This window comes from Nematolebias whitei, chromosome 5 (genome assembly GCF_014905685.2).
Source record: "Nematolebias whitei isolate Nwh7 chromosome 5, NemWhi1, whole genome shotgun sequence".
In the NCBI taxonomy this organism is placed as follows: domain Eukaryota; kingdom Metazoa; phylum Chordata; class Actinopteri; order Cyprinodontiformes; family Rivulidae; genus Nematolebias; species Nematolebias whitei.
This window is the reverse complement of record NC_056502.1, coordinates 29,626,147-29,636,902: the sequence shown is the minus strand read 5'-3', so window position 1 is coordinate 29,636,902 and position 10,756 is coordinate 29,626,147. Positions and strand designations below refer to the sequence as shown.

The 10,756-nt window shown below is 44.1% G+C and overlaps 2 protein-coding genes across 2 annotated transcripts in view; one reads left to right on the top strand and one right to left on the bottom strand.

The window, feature by feature from the left end:
- Positions 1 to 5,166, top strand: part of zgc:110410 (uncharacterized protein LOC553618 homolog) — a 17,614-nt gene extending 12,448 nt beyond the window's left edge. The window contains exons 6-8 of the mRNA XM_037677272.1: positions 3,567 to 3,687; positions 4,216 to 4,263; positions 4,792 to 5,166. Of these exons, the coding sequence (XP_037533200.1) occupies positions 3,567 to 3,687; positions 4,216 to 4,263; positions 4,792 to 4,944 (322 nt within the window). The 3' untranslated portion in view covers positions 4,945 to 5,166. The remainder of the gene's footprint in view (positions 1 to 3,566; positions 3,688 to 4,215; positions 4,264 to 4,791) is intronic.
- A 2,244-nt stretch (positions 5,167 to 7,410) lies between these two features.
- LOC119410360 (ankyrin repeat and IBR domain-containing protein 1) overlaps positions 7,411 to 10,756 on the bottom strand; it is a 45,021-nt gene continuing 41,675 nt past the window's right edge. Inside the window, exon 18 of the mRNA XM_037677271.1 lies at positions 7,411 to 8,536. Coding sequence (XP_037533199.1) covers positions 7,679 to 8,536 — 858 coding nt within the window. The 3' untranslated portion in view covers positions 7,411 to 7,678. The remainder of the gene's footprint in view (positions 8,537 to 10,756) is intronic.

Below are 10,756 nucleotides of genomic sequence, written 5' to 3'. Positions count from 1 at the left end.
CCCCCCCCCCCCCCCCAAACCCCTGCTGTGATCAGTCTTACATCAGGGAAACTAAACAGCCACTGGCCAAAAGGATGGCCCAGCACAGAAAAGCAACAACATCAGGCCAGGACTCTGCGGTCTACACTCATCTCCAGGCTCAGCCTCCTGTGAACAGTAAACAGCCATCAGTGTGCTAATGATCCATTGTTAGGCTGATGGTCCTTCTTGATCATGTGATCAGCTGGTTTTGGTTGTCAGCAGCAAAACTGGTTGATCCACTCTGAGAAGGTGCTATTTATAAGACTGAGCTGAATACAGCACCTCAGACTGCGGAAGTCTTTCGGATGAAAGACGAAACGTTTCTACACTTTTTTGTTTTGTTTTTTGAATGTCCAGAGGACCAGATTTAACATTTTTAGAACATCTAGAAAATAATCTCCAAAATATCTCAATAATTTTGTGGGGTTTTGAGTTCCTTGTACGAGTTGCTTGACTTTTGTAAAGACATAAAGGTTCAAGGAGACTTTATTGTCATTCACATCACATGTGGTACATGAGGTGGAACGAAATTGTGTACTTAAGGTCCCAGTTACACCCAAATTATAGCAATAATATAAACTATAAAAAAGAACCAGTATATAAGGGTCTAAGATATATACTAAACAATAATAATAAAATATAATAGTGTACTAAATAGCAGCCTGAACATGAGTCTGTTGTGAGCAGATGGGTATGAATACAGCAGCTTGTGAGTAAGAAATCAGCAGCATGGATAATCAGCAGCACAGATAAAGTGACACATCACAAATTAAAGTGTCATTACAGTGATTATCCTGGTTAGATATTCATGAGTCTAACAGCTTCAGGGTAGAAGCTGTTCCTCAGTCTAGTGGTTCTTCACTTAATGCTCCACAAATTCCTTCCTGAGGGGAGCAGGGCAAGAAGTGTGTGTGCTGGGTGAGTGGGGTCTTTCATGATGCAGGTGATCCTCTTCCTGCATCTGGAGGTGTAAATGTCTGTGATGGTGGGGAGGCTGACTCCAACAGACTTCTGTGCAGCCTTCACCACTCTCCGCAGAGCTTTCCTCTCTCCAGCTGTACAGCCCCCGTGCTGATGACACGTTGATAAAATAGAAAGATCAGTGTGTGTCAGGTTAACATGATATTTTTGTCCCCTATTGCAAATCGAAAAGGGGAATGTCAAATACCGTCAGTCTGTCCGTCCTGTGAGTAGTGAGGTACCTATTTCCATTTTGGTGTGTGGCTACATAGAACATGTACAGTAAGAAAGGCAGCTAGCTCAGTGGTCAGTGCCACGATCTTGTAAACCTGAGGTTGCAGGTTCAAGTCCAGGTTGCTTCAGGAAGGGCTTCATACAACATAAAACAGTTGCAAAATTGTGTTGCTTGCTGTGGTGACATCTGAAGAAGGTCGCAGCCAAAAGAAAGAATACAGTGATCCCTCCCCTATCACAAGGGTAATGTTCCGGAGACCCCCTCAGTAGGTGAAAATCTGTGAAGTAGTGGCGTTTTATTTATTGTATTATTTATATAGGTTTAAGGCTTTATAAACCCTTCCCACACTCCGACAAACCTCCCCTGCTCTCTTATTAACGCATGCTCCTAAACATAGCGATGGCGATGAAGATGATGATGAGATGAATGTACAGTACACACAATATTAAAAAAACACGTTTAAAAAACCTGCAATACAGTGAAGCTGCAAGAAGTGAACCGCAATATAGCGAGGGACGACTTTACTGCCTAAAAGTATAGTTTCCTCAAATGATTGGGGTGGCTGAAGATTGATGTCTGGTGGTCAAGGCCACCACTGGCCACCCCCTAGCTCCACCATTGCACCAGGTAGTGGATAAAATGTGCCCTCAACTCGCCAGGATCTCAGCGCTGCCTTGGACAAGAAAAAAAAAATTACCTCTGTTCTACACAATGTAACTCCTACCCCCTTGAATACCAACATTAAGGTTTACTTGTTCAAATCCAGTCCAGAAAAACACTCCCTTTGAAAATTACAAACATTCACTATTCCACTCCCTCAGGTGACCTCGGCGTGCGGCTCCTTTCAACTGATTCGACTCAGTTTGTGCGACTGTGTTCATAGTTCGTTAGAATGATTAATATTTTATGTGAAAACGGTCCCGGGTTTGTTGAAGCAACAGTTCACGTGAGGAGCGTCAGTCAAGTGTTAATAAGCTCAGCACAGAGCGGAGCAGCTGTTCTGGCCCAGTAGTCGTGTGGTCAGAGCCTGCAGGTTGCCATGGTGATCACACCTGCATTAGGTGAAAGGCAGAAGTCGCTCACGTTTGATTCTTTATTGTTTTCTTCCAGTTTGTGTTCCTCTGAGGCTTCTTAAACTAAATGCTTTGGTTTGTTGCTGAGGAGGGGACATGTTTTCATCATTTACTGAAACTTTGTGCATGACAGGAAGTTTAGGTGGTTTATTTTTAAGCTTCTTCAGTAATTTCATGAACAAAGCAGCATTTTAGCATAGCAACAGTGCATTTTACTGCATTTTACAATAAAGGTTTTTATTTTTGTTGCATTAAAGACAGACCTTATAGGTCATTATAGGTAGCTCAGCGGTCAGTGCTGCCGTCTCGTAATCCTGAGGTTGCAGGTTCGAGCGCAGGCTGCGAGTTGTTCGCTGTGATGACGTGATGGAGAGAACAACAGCTTTAAATTAAATAGATGTGGATAAAAAATAAGAAAAAGACTGGCAGGAACATATTGTGACAACGAAAGAAAATCTGTTGTACGTGGCTAAAAAAAGTTTTCAATTTAATACATGCTAAAAAAAAATTCTTATTGTTAGTGTAAAAAAAGCCTCACAGCGTAAAGGTTTAATTGGAACGAGGTTCTTGTGTTTAATTACGTGGAGTCGGTGTTAACAATTGCACTTTTTCTTTTTTTTAAACAAAACAATGATCGCTTGCTTCATTTATTGCCTCCTTTGCAAAACAAAAATAATTACACTGGCAGTAAAAAAAAATGTTGCTTTTTGTTTTTAAATGAGTCCTTTCTTAACAGTGTTTAGTTGTAGTTCGGTAAGTTACTCATTTTGGCAGCAGGATAATGTCACCGAAAGCATTTCTAATAAAAACGGACTCAGACTGGACCTCTAACCGTCTCCATTAAAGCACAGAGGACAGTTAAAGAGAGCTGGGTGAATAAGAAGTACCTCTCTGCTCGGAGACTATCAGCTGAGTTCATGTCTTCCTGCAGTTTGTAACCACCTGCAGCTCAGCCGTCTGATCTCCGTCAGTGTAATAGAAATGTCAAACGGACCACCCTGCAGAGCTCTTCAGCACTGCGCCGCCATCTTTTTCCTGTCACTCTGAAAAGGCCACGCAGGCCAAAAGGCCACCTCCTCCCCCGTGCCGCCGCCACAGCGCGTTAATTACTGAGGACAATTATATTCAAAGAAGTCTGAGAATGTTCTTTTGTGCAGAAATCAAATACATCTTTGTCGTTTCGTTGTCCGCAGAGCCGCACGGCTCAGCTGCAGACGGCCTTGAGCAGGATGAGCGATGCTCTGTGCTCAGGTTTTTCTTCCAGAGGTTCATCACAGTTTAAGTGTCTCCTTTTCTCTCCAACACCAGTGGGACTTCACGCTCAGAGCCGGCTTCCTGTGGGCTTTACTCTGGTCCTTCATTTCCTTCGCCCTGCTGTGTGCAATCATCCGCTCGCAGGTAAATCAAATACATGTTGTGTTCACGCGTGCTAGCGGCGAGAACGAGCTCGAGATGAATCGCACGGAGACGCAGACAGTAAGCACAGCCTTGTAGGCTTCATCCCCTGAGAGCGCCGCTGCTGACCTGTGAGCTGAGCTGACTATAAAGAAGGGCACGTGCATTCGTGCACCTCCCAGGAGCAACGCTCACGTCAGACTGATGCATTTCAATTTGCAGCACTGTGCGTTGTTAGTGTTCAGGCCTGAGCAGGAAAAGACTTGTCGTTTTTCTGCACAAGACTAATGAAGTGGAACTGAAAATAAGGAGCGTTATCTTAAAATATATCATGTCCACTTATCAACCTTCAGCCTTACATTTACTACACAGCACAGCCAGGGAGGAGATAAGTGCGCTCTCGTTCTCACGTTGTAACTGTACACAGCACCAGTCAGCTGCAGACAGAATATATTTCCACTGCTTCTTGTGGATTAGATGATCACGTTTTGTGGTTGAGTGTCTCTGATGGTTTGTCTTGTTGTTTTGCAGTATACTTACATCTTTTACGCCTTCCTGGGAACCCTGCTGTTCTCCTTAGTAAGTGGCCTCGACTCTCATGGCAGTAAATGGATGTCTGCAGCACACCGCATGAAAATCAAACACAAATGACCTTTGAGGAAAAAAGCAAGCCACATGAAAGACGGCTTAATGTCAGCCCAACGAACAGGCTTTGATCCCGAGCAGCCAGTGTTTGTCACAGTCTTTAGTGTAACTCTGATGTCCTCGTGCCCTTTAATTTCAATTATGCACCTCGTAACAGCAGTGGGCTTCATTTTCACAGCCACCACTCTTAAGTGATTTTGGCGTTAGCAGCAAATGTTGTGACCCATCCCGTCAGCTGGTGGAACAAACTGCGGCAGAGCCGAGCGAGCTGTCGACACCGTGTCACAACTTATTTCCCCCTGCACAACTCTCGACTACACAATTAATATGCTTTGGTGTTTATATGCGCAGCCACGTCTCTTAAAAAAAGAGCCGTTTCTGTAATCGCTTCTCTTTTATCCTGCACGGGCCATTTTCAGATGTCAGCATTATTATAACAGCTTCTCGTCCGTCTCTCTGCAGTACCTGGTGTCTGATACTCAGCTGATCCTGGGCGGGAAACACAGGAAGTATCAAATCTCTCCGGAGGAGTACGTGTTTGCTACTCTCAACCTGTACCTGGACATCGTCACCATGTTCCTCTTCCTGCTGCAGTGCATGAACCTCTGCCGCTAAACCTGAACCTCCTTCTTGACCAATCATTTCCTGCACATCAAGTAGTATCTTGTTGAGTTCAAAATGTTTACAGTGAGTAATTTGTAACAAAACAAAAATTTAAAGGAGCAGTGAAAATTAGAAGCCACATGTGATGAATGGTCATGAATACATTGAACACATCAGCTGATCCCAGGTCAGAAGGCGGAGGCAGCCCTTTGGTCCAGGATTTAAAAAATTAGGTACAGAATGGAGCTGGATCTGGCCCTCGAGATCCAGCAGGTCAACACTGAGCTCATGGAGACCTGCTGACCACGAGCAGACCTCAACATGATGGAGGCGGCTCATCGGTGTGAGGACGGGCGGCAGATTGTTGAAAAACTACCGGAGCTGTCAGGAGGGGCAAGACGTCAAGTCAGTGTTTGTACACCCCCCATGACGAGGCAGTCACACAGTCTTATTGTGTCCTCTGAGTCTGGTGACCTTCAGCTTATCATTTGGACTGTTGGATGCTCCAGCAACTGCCTGATAACACTACAGCTCCACTCTGGATGAAAATCACTTAGTCGTCACCGTTCTGCATGTGGACCACCTTCATCCTTCAGGCTGGGTCTTCTCCTCATCACTTTTTATTAAACTGCACATGCATCTCTGCAGGGTGCTAAAGCTGTAAACGTTTTGGAGGGTTGTTTTTATTCTTAATATTTCAGTTCCATCTTAGGATGCAGTTTGAAGTCACTGTGAAATCAAGAGGTAGCTCAGCCAGTCGGTAACTTGCACATTTTACAAAGCTCTTGTGCTAAAATTAAAAACATAAAAGTGTTGCACTGTCTAATGAGTTTCGTAATTTAACTCGGAGAACAAACATTTTCTAATTAAAGTCTGGATGGTTTTGACGCTGCGGCTGAAAAACGACGAGCACACGGTAAAACTCAACACGTTTATTGTCGTCACACAAACTTCGTTTCATATAAAGAGGGAATGTATCAAGTATAGACTATGAAAGTGCAAATAGCATTTCAAGAATTAGTTGCTTTACAATAGAAAATCTTAATGAGTTACAAAAGTTATGCATTTTTTTAAATAAGTCCCGAAGACATTAAAGGTGACGTACAAAGTAGAAGAATCATTTAGTCTTGCACCCACTTGTGATTAACGCGCCGACATGAACTAAACCCACACAGATCACTTCTCTCCTCACAGACTCGTCACTTTATTCTGTACAAGAACAGAATCATGATCACATCATCACTACAAACATGTTAAATACTAACGTCATATTGCAACTTACCTCGATTTTAGTGTCTTCAGACACACAAAGCAAACGCACGTCAGCTCCTACAGTGATTTTTTTGTTTTGTTATCGTGACTCACAGGACAACCGTTTGTTTAGAAATGTGGGGCAGGAACAGAAGGAGCTTTCTGCAGAATATTGAAAGTTATGACGCTGAGCGTAGAAACCAAACCGTTTACAGGTCTGCTCTGTCCTGGAACATAAACACACTCGAACCATGCTACAAAAGGTTTAGATGAAATGAATGTGTCTGCACATTTTAAACATTTATAAATGAATCACTTTAAGGTAACAGCTGGTTTTGTTCCTGTGTAAGTAGCACTCAGAAATACATGAAAACTATTTGATTTATGGTGACTGACACAAAGGCACTGAGTTTTCAGCTCCAATAGATAACTGCTTGAAAACAACATGGACTCCCCATGTACACATTCCTAAAGTCTCCATACGCTGACATGCAGGGGTGGGGGTGGGGGGGGGGGGGTGAAGGGATCTACACCTAAACAGAACTTTGAGCTGTATTATTTAATGCATCAAAGTCCAGAGATGGCTGCTTATCTCACCCACTGCAGTAGAAAAACGACTGCTCACAGCTCAAAGCTTAATGTAAGAAGAGCTCGATGGCACCGCTCAGCCCCTCTGGGTCTGTCAGCGTGCGCTGAGGTCTCTTCCTGTTCAAACTGAGGCTTTGAGATGAGTCACCGTTCTCAAGTCCATTTTGAAATCCTTCTGAGGAGGCCACATGCTTTTCTGTTGAACCATCAGGTTTTTTTCTTTTCACTTCTAATGGGAAAGTTACACATAATAAAGTACGCAACCATCGTGGTCTTATTGTTTAGTTTTTCACCACACACGATGACTTCTAGCAAGTGAATTTTGAAAATATCAGAGCCACAATGTTTATTAAAATATGGCTCCAGTTCACATTTAGGTTTGCAGAGATTGTGACGAGCAGGCACAATTTGCTTTAAAGAATCCACTTGGTGATTGCAAATTGTGCTTTTTGTTAGTCAGTGTTTGGCACCTGTAAATTAGGCAGATATGAGCGGACTGAGAGCGCATGCAGTCTGTATAAACTCTTAAATACTGAAGCAAAAGAATCCTCTGCTCAATCACCTGATGCAGACACAGGAGGCCTTACAACAGTGGAAAAACATCACAAATAGACAAAAGTTCTGCGTTGAACTTCTGCTAAATGTGATTCTAGAAAAGGCTACTTCTCTTAATCAGTATAAGCTTCATTACAGGAGACGTCCTCCAGAAAACGGTCATTATGATCTCATTAGTGCTTTCATTGAGAAGATGGGCAAACTTACAGTAGCAAAAAACAAGGAAGTGATCTGATTGAACTGAAGAGTCTAAATCCTTCTTCCCACCTTCAGCAGCTGGATGTGACTCTTGATCCTGGCTACATTCTTCTTCTTTGTAGTGGTTTCACGCCTCCAGTCTGGGGGGAACAGATTACACCAGGTGCAGGTGGCCCTCCCACTCTGAGGAGCTGGTGCTGGGCAGCTGGTCAGACCCAGAGTCACACTGTGGAGTGTCCACGTGACAGCGCTTAGAGCCCGCGCCCTCAGCCAGCTCTCCACTCGTGTCAAGGGCTGCCATGTAAGGTAGAGGCATGGCATCCACCCCCACCAGATCCAACTGGGTCGGCCTCTCAGCGACGACACACTCCTTCTCTGAATCACTCGCTCTCTGAGGGCAGAACCCCCCGTCTGCTGGCGTTTCCTGAGGTTTCCTCTCGTCTTCTTGTAGGTATTCTTCTCTACAGGCCAGGTCTGGACTCACGTTTGAATCCGTGTCGGAGGACGTCGGGGGGACCAGGGTGATGCCTTGAGGGTTCATGTCATGAAACCAAGCCATGATGTTGCCGAGCAGGTTAGCGTTTGCTGGTAACGCAGAGGACGAAGACGGGTCGTGGCTGCTGCATGTGGGGGAGTCAGTGGAAGAAGAGAAGTGGCCTGTGGAAGAGTTTCTGCCCCCTGGTCTGGACCCTCGCTGATGAGCACCACGGTGCTGCACAGAGATGGAGCCGCCAGCAGCTGCAGAGTACTGGCTGCTCATGGCACCGAGCCATGCCAAGTTCTCTCCAAGCTCCAGCAGCTCGGAGCTGCTGAAAGAAGCTCTGGGCGGGACTTCAACACCTGGAGCGCTCTGCTCAAGCCTGGAAGGTAAGGAGGTGCCGATAGCTCCGAGTGAAGCTTCGTTGGCGAGGACGTCCTGGTCGGGTCCACTCCCTGCCATCCTGGACTCTTGGAGGGACAGCTGAATGGCCAGTAAAATGTTGGGGTCGTCCTCATCCAGGGAGTCGAGACCCTGAGGAAGAAACAGGGTAAAAAGTGTCAACAACACAAACTGAACTGTTTGTGTACAAACATACACAGCATACACCTGCTGGTAATATGGATATAATTATATGGTTTTATCCCATAATACTAAATTTATTTTACCTCATTGGGTATTTTTGTACTTTACAAGCCGATCCATACTCTATTCTAAAATAACACAAAAGCTCTCCACTGTTTTCTTAATGCTGTAAAATATGTGAAAAAACAATTATTATACAGTTTTTATTTTGAATATTTTGTATTTGTGTATTATCTATGATTAAAAAAAACCCCACTAAATATGCATCACTCACCAACAAAAGTTTACTGAATCATTTGTAATAAATAAGCTAAACCTGCAGAGCCACCCCAACAGTCAATTATATATTTGTACACACTATGTGGAGCACAAGGACACTTGGATACGCTGCAGAGGTTGGGGATTGAACCCCCAACCCTCTGATTGAAGGACGACCACCCTACCCACTGGGCTAAGCCGTCAACAAAGTGAAGGTTTTGTCCCAACAATTATAAGTTGTTTTCTTTTGGCCATAGAAAAATTCAGTCTGACAGTCTCAGCGCAGGACGGTCACAAAATAATCCTCGGATGTAAACAGAGTCAGAGCGAGAACAATAAGATCAGACGTGGGGTCAAAGCAAAATAATAAAATTATTCTCTTCTAAAATAAAACAAGCAGTAATCGATGTCCCCGTCACAGAGAGACCAGAATAGCGAATGTTTGTAGTTTGGGAAATGAGTGTTTTTCTGTACTGGAATTGAACAGAAAATGAAGTAAACCTGAATGATTTTAATAAAAGATAGTCAAGAGGGGAGGAGTTACACTGTGGAGAACAGAGGGAGATTTTATTTTTTTGGCTCGTCTGAGGCAGCACAGAAGGATTGACTCTGGAGAATGGAGGGAGCCATTTTATCCACCACCAGGAGTAAAGGTGGAGCCAGAGCATGACCAGATTGATCAGATTAATCTTGGGCTACCCTAAACATTTTAGAAAACTATACTTTTAAGCAATACAGTAGTTCCTCGTTTATCACGGGGGATCTGTACCCTGAAAACCCACGATTAGTGAAAAACCGCCAAGAACGAATTGTAGTAGAAGTAGAATATATATATATATATATATGCATGTATAAGGCGTTTTAAATCCTTCCCACACTCTAGAACCATTGTTTAGAATATTGCAAAACACTCCAAAAGAGCACAGAATGTCATGATTTCCCTCTCTCTGCCTCCGCTGCTCTCAGCCACCTGCAAGCGTTCTTGGCCACACCCACTTCTCTGCTCTGCATGGTGAACAGCTGATCAGCTGCAGCAGAAAGCTTATCCCGCAATGTGGGCTGCACAAAGGTGCAGGAGGTGCTAAATAATTTAAAATAATTTATTTTAAATAAAAATTCCATGCCTATCGTGCAGCTCATCCATCAATCAGCCAATTGTGTGTCATGTCCAATCTTATTTTGAAAAACTGCAATAGAGCCGAGTCTGCGATGAATGAACCGTAAAGTAACAAGGGACTGCCGTATAAAAACTAGAAAGCATAAGCCACTTCTCCACGGGTGTGGCTTTAATCAGTTCCATTGACTCAGTCACGGGCAACAGTGTCTCCATTACCTGTTCCTGCTCAGTTATTGGACGCGCCACATCTTTGGTTCCAAGCAGGTCAAGTCGAGCTAGCGATTTTGACGTCAGCAAACTGCAGCCTTGATTGGCCCGTGAAATGACATCACTGGATGAGCCAAGACTGTACGTGCAAACTCCTCCTGAAGCGCAATTTTGAATCTGATCGTTGCAGAGCGTAATTCCGAGAACGAGATGGCGAGCTGCAAATTCAAAGTAATCCCATGGACCAATGATGCGGTGCAAACCTTTTAATCTATTTTGGTTGACGAGCGCATACAGAGCGAGGTCAATAGAGCCACGAAGAACGAGCGAGTGTACGGGGATGTGTCTGAAAAACTGTCCACTCATGGACTCGAACATATAAACAATGCGGGGACAATGTCAAGAAAACGAAATCCGACTATCGTCCGCTTTGTGCTGACAATCCTGCCCACAGAGTGAGGGACACACTTCCAGTGGAGACACACTTATACTGGAGTAGAACTGAATAGAAACAAAGCGATTAGAGTGGTACTTAACACTATAGTTTTCTCAAATGATAGGAGCGATACATACATACATACAAAATA